Source organism: Peromyscus californicus, unplaced genomic scaffold, assembly GCF_007827085.1.
Source record: "Peromyscus californicus insignis strain IS unplaced genomic scaffold, ASM782708v3 Scaffold_6__1_contigs__length_162567912, whole genome shotgun sequence".
Lineage (NCBI taxonomy): Eukaryota > Metazoa > Chordata > Mammalia > Rodentia > Cricetidae > Peromyscus > Peromyscus californicus.
In genome coordinates, this window is record NW_026294584.1 from 87,037,760 (window position 1) to 87,051,256 (window position 13,497).

The 13,497-nt window shown below is 46.7% G+C and overlaps 1 protein-coding gene across 2 annotated transcripts in view; it reads left to right on the forward strand.

Moving 5' to 3' along the window:
* The window catches only part of Reep1 (receptor accessory protein 1), a 107,418-nt gene that overhangs the window by 71,273 nt on the left and 22,648 nt on the right, over nt 1–13,497 (forward strand). For both annotated transcript variants that reach the window (XM_052720396.1, XM_052720397.1), the window contains exon 5: nt 2,909–3,022. In XM_052720396.1, coding sequence (XP_052576356.1) covers nt 2,909–3,022 — 114 coding nt within the window. The remainder of the gene's footprint in view (nt 1–2,908; nt 3,023–13,497) is intronic.

The window sequence follows — 13,497 nt, forward strand, 5'->3', positions numbered from 1 at the left end:
CCCCAAACCCAGATGAGCGAGAGGTTGTATTCTGACTTGTATTCTGCCCCACCACTTCCACGCACAGAAAGAATAAATAACTGTAAATTGAAAATCTTTATTGAAGTAGAGAGCAATAGAGGGAGACACCCAATGTAGCCATGGGTGCATACATCTCCCCGACACACATACAGCACACACACTAAGTAAATAACTAAATAGGGATGGCTCTCCAAGCAGAGGGTTATTTGTATTTTGAGATAGTAAATACTGCCCCTAACCCATATCTGCATGGTCTAATGACCCGCGTTGAGAGACCTGTTTCCTTCTACTAGACACTGAGATTATTCCAATTTTCTTCCTGTCACAGCAATTCTGCACTAGGCACCTACCACACACAGAGTTTGTTCAGGTCTTTCTTTTATCTTAAAATGAATTCCTGAGAGTGGGATTACTGGGCCAAATGATTCTAACAGTGTAAAATTCATTAGTTACATTATTTTCTAACCTAATTGTGTAGTAGAATTCTTTAAAATAAAGCAGGAGTCTGCTACATTTGAGTGTGAAATATCCCTCACAAGCTCGCGTGTTTGAGGAGCTGGTCACAGCTGCGGTGCTGTTTGGGGAGGCCGTGGAATCTCTTGGACATGGGGTCTGAAGGGCAAATGTGGATTATGGGGCAGGAATTTAAGTTGATATCTGCCTCTGGTTCTGGTGCACTGAGGTCTCTGGTTTGTGGCTGTGCCATGTAAGAAACAGCTGTCACATGTTCCTGCCACTGTGACCTTGAGCAGCCCCCGTCACCGTGTCTTGCCCACCATGATGAATGATACTACCTCAAACCATCAAGAAAAAAAAAAAAACAACCTCCTTTCTCAAGTCATTCTCTGAGGTATTCTCTCACAGCATCAAGAAAATGACCACAGAGCCCTGTAGGTAGTTCCCACTGGTATATTAATGTCTGCAGTTTCTGAAGTTCAAGGCTTTGGACTTCCTGTACAGGAAGGCCCTGGAGAACAGAGTAATTAATTGGGCATCTGTAGACAGCCTTGAACATCCCCTTCAGAAAAAAGCCCACAGCGCCTCCCATCTAGAGAGGTTGGATTAAAGAACTGGATATCTCCTGACTTGGTTATCAGTCCCTCTCTTCTCTCCTTTTCCCTGAATGTTGTGTCTTCCTTGAAGCTGTGTCCTGTCCATTGGAGAAAATGTGGTATGTAGCTAGAGTTTTTCTGCCTGGCCCACAGTCAGGACAAATCTCTATCTCCTGCCAGTCCCACAGCCGCTCAAACCCGACCAAGTAAACACAGAGACTTATATTGGTTACAAACTGTATGGCCATACCAGGCTTCTTGCTAACTGTTCTTACAGCTTAAATTAATCCATTTCTATAAATCTATACTTTGCCACGTGGCTCGTGGCTTACCGGCATCTTCACATGCTGTTTGTCATCGTGGTGGCTGGCAGTGTCTCTGACTCAGCCTTCCACTTCCCAGCTTTATTCTCCTCCTTGTCCTGCCTATACTTCCTGCCTGGCCACTGGCCAATCAGTGATTTATTTACTGACCAATCAGCAACACACTTGACATACAGACCATCCCACAGCAGTGGTGTCTCTTAAGACCTGCCAAGCATCACTCCCTTAGTCTTCTGGATCACAGAGACTAGGACCTCCTGGGGAGGCTAGGAACAGGAACCACAGCTGGGGCACCTGACCTGCCCCCCCCCCCCCCCCACACACACACTTCCAAGCAAAGGAAACTCACTAACAGAGCTTCAAACAAGACTCATGCCACACATCTCACTGAGCTTTGAAATGAGCCACAGTGGCTACCCAACACCTACTTTCTCAGAACAATGCAAAGCACAAAACAAAGAGAGAACCAGAATACACTAGAGATGATCCAGAATCAAACTGAGTTAGCAGTACTGTCCTTGGCTTTGGTCAGGAGACCCAGTGCCGTTTTCCACCTTGTCTTTCCTTTGTGTGACACCAGAGACTTTACTTTCTTTTATATCAGCATCTGTTAAAATGTTCTTTATCCACAAAAATATTGCCCTTTTTTCTGTATCCAATTTCTATCACTACACACAGGAGGCAATATCTTGGAATAACAGAACTTGGGAATTGCAAGGTTCCCATCACCTGTCTTGAAGATGAAGAGGATGACGGAGGCTATCACGTGTGGTAGCCAAGGTGCTCTCCTTGTTAACCCTCTCCATATACCACAAGTGAAGCCCCCATCATTATTGTCCTTTTCCAGAAGAGAAAACTGTGTAGTGCTGCTGGATAGATGGCTCAGCGGTTAAGAGCTCTGGCTGCTCTTCCAGAGGACCTGAATTCTGTTTCTAGCACTCAGGTGGTGCCTCACAGCCATCTGTAACTACAGTTCCAGGGGACCTGACACCTCTTTGACCTCCACAGCACCGCATGCACATGGTGCACATATATACATGCAGGCAAAACATCCATACATATAAAATAAATCTTTTTAAAAATAGAACAAAACCAAACCAAACAAACCCCCGAGTTCTTCTACCGACTAGCTGAGGTCTGAATCTGAACCTTTGTTTGTGGCATTCTGTCATGCCAGATTCTGTCTGTCTGTCTTGTTGAACAGCTTCTCAGGGAAAGGCAGGATTGTCTTCATCCCTGGAACGTAAAAAAACTTTAGAGATAACCCTAGAGCCTTGCTGGGGCAGTGAATTGCTGTGTTTTTGCTTGTTCAGAATTCCCCTTGGCCCTTGGCCATAGCTAACCTGTCTTTCTCCAGCCATCTATGGACACCTATTCAAAGTATCTATGCCATTACAGGCCAGGGAGAGTCAGCCATCGGGCAAGCTGCCAAGCCCGCGCTTGGGAAGAAAGAATGAGAGGAGATGTATTTGAACTTGCCAGTTCAGTGTGCCTCTGCTTCTTCTCTGACAGGAAATCGATGACTGCCTGGTCCAAGCAAAAGATCGAAGTTATGACGCCCTTGTGCACTTTGGGAAGCGGGGCTTGAACGTGGCGGCCACGGCAGCTGTGATGGCTGCTTCCAAGGTACAGTACCGTGCCGGGGCCTGACCACCAGGGTCCCCTAGTTACCTCCACCTGTCACCTATGTAGATCGCACAGGGTAGGCTAAAGACCACTCAGCACCCCTTTATCTTTGTATTTGAAGGTTCCTTTAAAAAATATAATGGGGAGCTGGGCGGTGGTTGAGCACACCTTTAATCTCACACTTGGGAGGCAGACAGGCAGATCTCTGTGAGTTCAAGACCAGCCTGGTCTACAGAGCAAGCTCTAGGACAGCCAAGCCTACACATAGAAACCCTGTCTCAAAAAAACAAAACAAAACAATGTGATGAGGAAAAGATGGCTATAGAGAGCATCCGCCTCTCTCATATATCTGCAAATGCACAGACATACATGATATATGATAGCAAGAGTTTCCCCAAGTGCATGAAGCAATCTGTGGATCACAGGTTAAAAACCTCTAACCTGGGCTGGAGAGATGGCTCAGCAGTTAAGAGCACATGCTGCTCTTGCAGAGGACCTAAGTTCGGTTCCCAGCACAGTCAGGTGGGTCACAGCGGCCTGTATCTCCAGCTCCAGGAGGAGATCTGGTGCCTTCTTCAGACCTCAGTGGGTACCTGCACTGGATCCACACACAGACGTGCGCATAATTAAAAATAAAATAAACCTTGGGAAAAAAAAGTAATCTAACCTACTGGAAGCTGAGGTATGAGAGAAAAAACAGAGGGAAAACGGAGGGAGAGAATCTTCTAAACCCAAAGTGGGCAAGTAGAGAGTTCATCTAGGCATGTAGATAGTCTCCATGTTCATGGGTCCATCACATCCTGAGAAGGGATGAAAGGTTACAATGTAGAACATGATGATGATGGTAATGTGTATAGCAGGCAGAGTGAAGTGGAGGAGGTTCAAAATAAACAGGACCAGTGGGCAATTGTGATGTGGTCATTACTTCTTCCTCTTTGTTATCTAGCCCCTGAAAAAAAAAAACAACAACAACAGTCCTTTTATGTCCCTTCCTAGTTTCTTCTCATGTGACACTTTGTCATTGTGTGGATTGCTATGTCTACAGACCCGAACAACTGACACAGTCAGACATCTTAGAGTGAATTCATCAGATCTCCCTAGTGTTCCCTTCCCTGGGATCCAGACACAGGCTAGAGGCTTACAGTCAGCAGTTACAGCACTATTGAGAAAACCCAGTGGCTAGTCGGGCGGTGATGACGCACACCTTTAATCCCAGCACTCGGGAGGCAGAGGCAGGCGGATCTCTGTGAGTTTGAGGTCAGCCTAGTCTACAAAGTGAGTTCCAGGAAAGGCGCAAAGCTACACAGAGAAACCCTGTCTCGAAAAAAAACAAAAAAAAAGAAAAAGAAAACCCAGTGGCTGAGAGGTGAGCTATCAGAGCAAAACAGAGGTGATAAGTCTGAACATGATGCCAGGGTTTGGGTCTGATGTGATGGAGGTGTGGATGGGTTTGGGGTCTGATGTGATGGAGGTGTGGATGGGTTTGGGGTCCGATGTGATGGAGGTGTGGATGGGTTTGGGGTCCAATGTGATGGAGGTGTGGATGGGTTTGGGGTCTGATGTGATGGAGGTGTGGACGGGTTTGGGGTCTGATGTGATGGAGGTGTGGGTGGGTTTGGGGTCTGATGTGATGGAGGTGTGGGTGGGTTTGGGGTCTGATGTGATGGAGGTGTGGGTGGGTTTGGGGTCTGATGTGATGGAGGTGTGGATGATGGGTTTGGGGTCTGATGTGATGGAGGTGTGAATAGGTTTGGGGTCTGATGTGATGGAGGTGTGGATGGGTTTGGGGTCTGATGTGATGGAGGTGTGGATGATGGGTTTGGGGTCTGATGTGATGGAGGTGTGAATAGGTTTGGGGTCTGATATGATGAAGGTGTGGATAGGTTTGGGGTCTGATGTGATGGAGGTGTGGACGGGTTTGGGGTCTGATGTGATGGAGGTATGGATGAGTTGGCAGAGGCAGGTGGATGCAAACCTCGGTTCTCCTTGTGCTTTGAGTAGATGGCAGGATGGAACACACTGATGGCCAGCAAGGATCCAAGATGGGTTCCTGTGCCAGGAAATGGGGAAAAGCATGCTAAGAGCATTGGCTGGAGAAAGCTCAGCACCCAGAGCTGAGTGGTTCTTTCAAAAGGACCTTCTGCCACTAGTGGCACCTTTAATCAGAAGGCAGAGGCAGATGGATCACTGTGAGTTCAAGGCCAGCCTGGTTGGTCTACATATGAAGTTCCAGGCCAGTCAGGGCTACATAGTGAGACTCTATCTCGAATGATAACAACAATTGTTTCTATTTTAAAGAAAGAAAAGTCCCTTTTGAGGCTGGGAGGAGGGAAGGAGAGATGGAAGGAACTGTGGGAAAGTGTGATTCCAGTATCCACAGGACCCCTGGCCACTGTAGTGTAATGGGAACTACCATAGTAGCAGATCCCAGACAGCATTTTTGGGAGGGAAACTCTGCCTTGGTACTTGAGATCTATCAGGGTTTACAAATAGCAGTGAATCCCAAGAAACTTCCATCTGTGATACAAGCCTCTAAGGTTCAAATTTTTAAATGAAAGAAAAGAGAACAAACCACCAAGCCCTGAATTTGTCTGGCCAACCCTTCAACACAGTGATGGAAACCATCTCTCAGTCCCTCTCTCCTGCATCTTCTCTGCCTTGGAAGCCCGATGGAAGAGGGTACCACTTAGTCTCTCTGCAGTCAGAGTAGACACGGTGTATTTGTCAGCACCGGTCACCCAGCTCCTCAGCCACCCTGAGGCATCAGCAACTTCCGGAGGGTCATTCTCTTCCAGGTCTGCCTCCGGCAGGGGCCTCCAGAGCCTTGACGCCATCTTGGCTGGTCATCTCCTCACCCCATCACCAGGAAGGCCCCTAGCTAGGCCCAAGACTCTTCCAGCAGAGCATCTTACCTCAGCTAAAACCCGAAGGACAGTCCAGGTGGTCTAGAACTTGCCTCGAGGAATAACTTCTCATCAGTTCCTTCCATCTGGGTGTGTGTGGCAAAGGACTTCCGTTTTCTGTCCGATGGTTTTAAATGAGAGAAAATTTTCTGCTCTGTGGGCGCCTTGATTTTTCTCACAAAATATAAATATTTAGGGAGAGAAAACACATCTTCTCCTCCAAAAATAATGCCCTCTATTTTTTGAAACAGATACATGCTTAAAAAAAAAAAAAATCCAAAACTTCAGTCACGCCGAGGTCTACACCAGTGGTTTCCATAGCGACAGTGGACAGCACCCAGCAGTGTCAGAGGATGACTCACTCACTGTGGGTCCAAATCTGGCTTTCATGCCTAAACCACCTAGGAGGCTTTGAGTTTTGATTTTAAGTAGTGCTGAATCAGAGCCTCAGGCAGTGGGCCTGTGGATCTCTGTTCTTAATAAGATGATTTTAAACATTCAGCTTTGGATAGGTCACTGCCTGAAGTCCCAGCCAGAGTAGAAAACATGGGTGACTGAGGTTAAAACAGTTTATTTCTGTATTTTTCCTGTGGTGCAAATGTAATACCTTAGAACATTGACCTTGAAGATAAAAAGAACTGTGGGGGTGGTGTGTGTGTGTGTGTGTGTGTGTGAGTGCACGTGTGTGTGTGTGTGTGTAAATGTGTGTGTGTAAATGTGTGTGTGTGTAAATGTGTGTGTGTGTATGTGTGTGTGTATGTGTGTGTGTATGTATGTGTGTGTGTGTGTATGTGTGTGTGTGTGTGTAAATGTGTGTGTGTGTGTAAATGTGTGTGTGTGTAAATGTGTGTGTGTGTATGTATGTGTGTGTGTGTATGTGTGTGTGTGTGTATGTATGTGTGTGTGTGTGTGTGTGTGTATGTATATGTGTGTGTGTGTGTGTGTGTGTATGTGTGTGTGTGTGTGTGTGTATGTGTGTGTGTGTGTGTGTAAATGTGTGTGTGTGTGTGTGTGTGTGTGTGTCCCTGTATGTGGACAAAGACATCATTGTACAACACGAATCTGTGCCACAGAGGGACTGCAAATCCCTCTGTCGGGTCATGTGATCAAGGATTGGACCTCAACCCTTCCGGCGCTCTTTTGTCCATGTTTCCATGGCTCCCTGGATACTACAGAGCTATCTATAGAGGGATGAAAGATCTTTTGACCACGTTATGGCTCAGTGGTTAAGAGCACCTCTTCTAGAGGGCCCAGATTCAGTTCCCAGCACCCACACCACAGCTCACAAGTGTCTGTGACTCCAGTCCCAAGGAATCTAATGTGCTATTCTGGCCTCAGGGGCCCTGCATGCTCATGACATATGTGTAGGCAAAACGTCCATACACACAAACCTTTTAAAAATAAAAACAATATTGAGCTCTGAGCAACTTCCCTAGTAAACTAATACCTGTGGAGGATGTTTTTATCTTCATGAAGTATGAAAATCTTTATAGGTCTAGGTCGTTGAGATGGCTCAGTGGGACAAGGATTTTGCTGTTGACTTTACGATGACCCAAATTTGTTCCTGGAACCCATATAGTAGAATGAAGGAACCATCAGTTGAAAGTTGACCTCTGACCGCTGTATGTGTGCCAGACATGTGCACATGTACACACACACACACACACACACACACACACACAAAACAAATAAATGCAAAAATGTCTTGAGCTTCATAAGCCATATCATTATGAAAATATAATTTCTTATTCCTCTATTGTGCTGTTATTTTTAATCTTGAAACTAGAAAAACCTAAAACAAACAAAACCAGACATGGAAACTTTCTGTTCCCTGTTTATCCCTGTCCATACCATTGTCTCCAAGGCTTCCATCTCAGTCCCCAGGAAATGATGTGCCCTTTGTATAAGTGTCCTGATGGCTTCGCTGGCACTTCGCTCTATTTCCTGTCTCGTAGCCCATGATTCCATGCAAAAGGAAGACCGCCCCAACTCTTTGAAAGACCAGAATTGATAATCTCTGTTTTTCAAAAACAATACTCCTGGAATTCATTTGTCCAGAAGAACCCATTTCACGTTAACAGTTGGCCCCAGTGAAGAGAATGAGCTGAACCCAAGCTCTGCAACCATGAGGCGGCATCCTGGATACCTTACTCTCTTGGAAACTTGGCCCCTGCTCTGGGTCCCAGCTACCTGTTCATTCTGAGGCTTGCTAGGCCAGCTTTACTTAACTTGAAAACAATGTTGCTTTAGCTCCCCTGAAGCTGTGTTGCTGGAACAGCCCCAATTGTACCAACCCTGTTATTAAAGTCAGCCATTGAAGAGAAATGCCCCAAGTAAGAGTTGCATTCTGGGCCGGGCGGTGGTGGCACACGCCTTTAATCCCAGCACTCGGGAGGCAGAGCCAGGTGGATCTCTGTGAGTTTGAGGCCAACCTGGGCTACCAAGTGAGTCCCAGGAAAGGCGCAAAGCTACACAGAGAAACCCTGTCTCGAAAAAACCAAAAAAAAAAAAAAAAGAGTTGCATTCTGTGAATTAGAGATTGTCCTGCAGGTGGTTTTCAATGTATGTATATGTGTGTGTCGGGGGGTGGGGGTGGGTGGCATTTGCACTCACATGCTTATGTGTGGCTCCCCCTCCCCACAGGAACCCCCTGTTTCTTTATTAGATTACTAGCTTCTTTACTTAAATACTTATTTTAAATTATGTGTCTATGTCTGTGTGTAGGTATTTGCACACGTTATTGCCCACAAGGCCATAGTGTAGGATTTCCTTGGAGCTGGAGTTACAGGAGGCTGTGGGCCACCTGATATGAGTGCTGGGAACTGGACTCAGATCTTCTGCAAGAGCAGTATGTGCTACTCAGCCGCAGAGCCGGCTTCTCTGCCCCTAGATTGCCAGTGTCTTGAACTAAGGGAATGTGCCTTCTTTTCCTGCATTTTTTGCATTAGAAAATAACCAGAAGGGGCTAGAGAGATGGCTCAGCAGTTAAGAGCATTGGCTGCTCCTTTAGAGGACCCAGGTTCAATTCCCAGCACCCATATGGCAGCTCACAACCATCTATAACTCGCAGGAGATCTGACGTCCTCTTCTGACATCTGCAAACACTGCATAGGCATGATATGCAGACATACATTCGGATACTCATAAATTAAAAATAAAATCTCAAGAAAAAGTTAAATAACAGATAAAGATAATAGGTAAATAATAATAGATAAAGAATTAAAGACAGATAAATAATAGATAAAGAGTTAAATAACAGGAACAACAATGCTTAGTTTTGTAGTTACTTGTTATTACTCATTAAACCTAATTGATGTGCTGGTCTTGGTGGCATGCAACTTTAATCCCAGCACCTGGGATGCAGAGGCAGGTGGATCTCTGTGAGTGCAATCCCAACCTGGTCTACATAGTAAGTTCCAGAACAGCCAGGGCTACTTAGTGACCCTGTATTGAAAAAACACAAACACAAACAAAACAAACCTTAGTTGATGGGAAATATGCACCACCCTTTTTTATTCATCCAACCCTATTATGTCCAGTACAATAGTCACTCGCCATACTGGGTCTATTTCAATATAGATGAATTGAAATGGAGGCGCCCTGGAGTTGAGTTCCTTGGTTGGCCAGTAGTTGGCATGGGCACAACATATTTCCATCATGGAGGAAACCTGTTCTGGGCGGCTCCTCAGGCCCTCTGTGAACATTCTTGGTTCTTGTCCGTCTTGTTTTCACTCTTTGGCCTGCAGCTACTCTGGCTTTGATGGGGTTCTCTCCCCTCTCACTCACTCACCAAGTTCTCTGGAGCTGTACGGCTCCCAGGGAAGCAGAGCTGGACGGTCCTGCCTACACCCATGCAGCGGCTCCTGTTTCTCCACCCTCTTCCTTGTGCCAGCCCGGTTTCCACACACTTTGGACAACACTCAAACACTTTGCCTGCATTTGTGCTCTGTGACCACAAGGGGTTAGTCAGGCTTTGGCCACAGCCTACTCTCTGGAATAGATGGGCACCATTCACTGGGAAATAGAATTATGTGTTCTCATTCATTTGTTTTATTCTCAGTCAATCTTGCCTTTAAAAAAAAATAGTGCGTAGGGTTGCTATTTCTAGAATAATAAGAAAATGGTCCTGTAGGGGTAATATAAGAAGGGATGGAAGGATAAAGATGAGTGTGGGAACTGGGACCAGGGTTGGGCTGCAGGCCTCAGACAGGGAAGGGGAAAGCAGTCAACCATTGCCTAGCTATTGCTCAATCCATGTTAGCAGGGCAGAGGAGGGGAAGGAGGAAGGGACGCTGAAAGGGTAGGAACTGAGAAGTGAAAGGGCGAGCTTCCGAAATGACGGTCATTTGTTACCTGGGTGCCAGAGAGCATGAGAAATGTGGAAGAAGCGTGCACAGGGCAGGCAGGTCTCCAACTGAGACAACTGTCTTGAGAGCTCCGTGTTGGGAGGGTCCTGAACCCCCGTTTCCTGGGGATGCCTGACTCGAATGACCTGACACAGAGATCTAGCTCACCAGGCAGTTTGATTTGCCTGTTATTTCTCATTAAGGGCACTTCCTGAAACAGAGGTCAGGAAACAGATCATATCCCAAACATCCCTGTCCCCAGCTGCAAAGTGAGAAGAAAAACTGGGGAGAAAGATACTGGGATATTGGGCCAGTTCTCAGCATAGTCCACGAACTGTTTCTAGAAGGTTCTCACGATGCTACTATCCTTGTTTTTTCTTCACCCTTCCTCCTGGTGTGCCAGCCCTCACCTTGCACAGCTGTGAGCTCCTGTGTCAGGACTCCACTGAGACTCAGGCAGCCACGGTGTCCGTCCACCCAGAACCGGTGCCTGTTTTACAAATTTGGTAATTTTTGTCCTCTTATACAAATGTCTGTCTCGATGCCTCGGTCTGACTGAGGTTCTTAGAAGCAGGAGCTGCTTCACACCGACGTTCGTTCCTCTTCAGGACTCCATGGAGTTCTGTCAGCATTCCCTCAGCATCTGTTGTGTGTGAACAGAGAAAGCATGAGCTGAGCAGTGAGGGAGTGAACCAGTAAAGGAAAGAAGGAGGGTCACATGACTCTTTGATATCTTGTTGGCCTGCGCCCATGGCTTTTTCTTTTCTTTTCTTTTTTCTTTTGTTTCTTTTGCCCCTTTTACCTCTTATCAGGTGGCTCGACTCTTTCATTTTGTCTCCTCTTTGGACGTCAGAGAAGGGCAGGTAACCCCCTTGAGAGGTGTGACTAACTCCAAACCGATCCAGTCAGGTAGAGAGGCCCAGCAGCCGTCTCTACCCACCAGGCTCTGGTCTGGATCCGAGGCAGGTGTCCTGCTGCCCCAACACCTCCGTGTGGCATGTGTGAATCCAGACACACAGACTGGCTGCACTTTGTCATCATACCAGAGCTTGTTAGTGTGTTCATCTGGCAGCATCTAACGTGTGACTAACTTCCTCAGTCCCCACCCCTCTTTGTTTAATGCCTAGAGAATGAACTGAATTTGTACCAACGACGCTCTCCCGGTAGAAATCCTCATCTCTTTCTGTTGTGTTCCTTAATCCAGTTTTGTGTCCTGAAGAAAGCCTGATCTCCGTGCGGCATGCTGAGGTGGGGCTGCCTGGCCCTGCGGTAGAGCACGTTCAGCCGTGGAAGCTGGGCATGATGGGAGGTTCTGCAGGAAGCACTAACTCTTCTTGAGTTACCCCTGGGGAATGTGGCTATGCTAGTGGCTTTGTTGTCAGTTGCCTGACTCACTAAAACCTTTCACTTTCATCCTCGTTGTTGTCGTCCAGCGAGCACTGGGTACTTGGGGAAATGAGATGAGCTAAAATTCACACTCCGCTGGGCCTTCCCCTGGGACTCGGTGGATCCCTCCAGAACCTGCGCAGGGCCTTAAATCATCCCATTTCTGGAAGTATCTGCCTTACCTCTCGGTTCCATTTTAATTTCAGTTAAATATATATCCATGGGCCATAGCGTTGCTCACCTGTAATCCCAGCACTTAGGACATGGGCGAAGGAAGATTGGGAACTCAAGGTCATCTTGACTACATAGTGAGCTTGAGGCTACCCTGCCTCCAAAATAAAAAATAGGACCTAGAGAGATGGCTCAGTGGTTGAGAGGCAGGTTCCGTTTCTAGCATCCATATGGTAGCTTGCAAACATCTGTAACTCCAGTTCTGAGGGATCCAGTGCCTACTTCTGACCTCTGTGGGCACCAGACATGAACATGGTGCACATACATGCAGGCAAAACACTAATACAAATAAAATAAGTAAAAATTAAAACAAAGCAAAACCAAAACTTCCTGAATTGTTTTGGGTTTGAAGACCTTTGCCACTGTCATAGAAGCCCAGTATTTACAGAATGAGGTCCTCAGGGTTATCTTGAGAGACTGCTGTGTGTTGCTGGAAATTTAATTGCATTGCCTCCCTAAAGGAGTGCATGAGCCTTGGGCAAGACACAAAAAGGATAAAAGAGGGTGAAGTCACTCCTAGCCCTACCACCCAGTAAAGCCTGTCACCTGGAGGCATGCTTTCACTGAGCAGATACAGTCATGGGCATTGACAATGGATAACTGCACCCCATCCATCTCCTTAGCCATCAAAACTTCCAAGATTCCCTCTAGGATGGACTAAATAGCAATGCTTAGTGGTGAGAAAGTATTAAAAGCTGTCCAACAAATGTACCCCTCTTTGGCTAGGGATGGAGCTCAGTTGATAAAGTGCTTGCCTAGCATGCACAAAGCCTTAGGTTAAATCCCAAGCACCATGTAAATTAAATGTGGCTTTGGATACCTGAAATCCCAGTGGTTGGGAGGTGAAGATCAGAAGTTCAAGGTCTATCCTTGGCTACTTAGCAAGTTTGAGGTCAGCTTGGGATACATAAAACCCTGTCAAAACAACCAGGCATAGTGACATATGCCTTTAATCCCAGCACTTGAGAAGCAGAGGCAGGCAGACTTCTGTGAGTTCAGGGCTAACCTGGTCTACACAAAGAGTTCTAGGTCAGCCTGAGTTACACAGTGAAACCCTGTCTCAAAACAAACAAAAAACCAAAAATCCTCTTTCCACTTGGTTCACATATTTACACACCCAAGTTCTCCAAAAGGGGCTCACTCCTGGAGCACTTTGCCTCACAGGTGTGCCGCCGTTCCTATGTCCTACTCTTGTGGACACATCTCAATGCGTGTTCAACAGAACACCCGCTCAGGTCTGGGCCCCTGGCTGGTGTATGGGAGTGGGGTGGGGTGGTCTCCTGTAGCCACTTCACTCAGGCAGTGACTCAGTAGATGCCCACATGCTTATGCTGTCCAGCTCCTTGGCCCCGACTCGGTGTCAAGTAGAAAGGAGGCTGCAAGGCTGCAGTAGTATTATCTGGAGGGAAGACCAGCAGAAATGCCCAGAGTCAAGTACATTTCCATGGAGTACAGGGAACAGCATAGATGCCATTGAGAGCATGTTGCAGGGAGTCTAGATGTTTATCAGAAGCTGCTCCAAGAAGTGCAGCCGTTTCCATTGTCTAGAAGTCATTATCTCAAGTGCCACTAAGAAAGGAATCACTGCCAGCGAAATAGTGACACAATG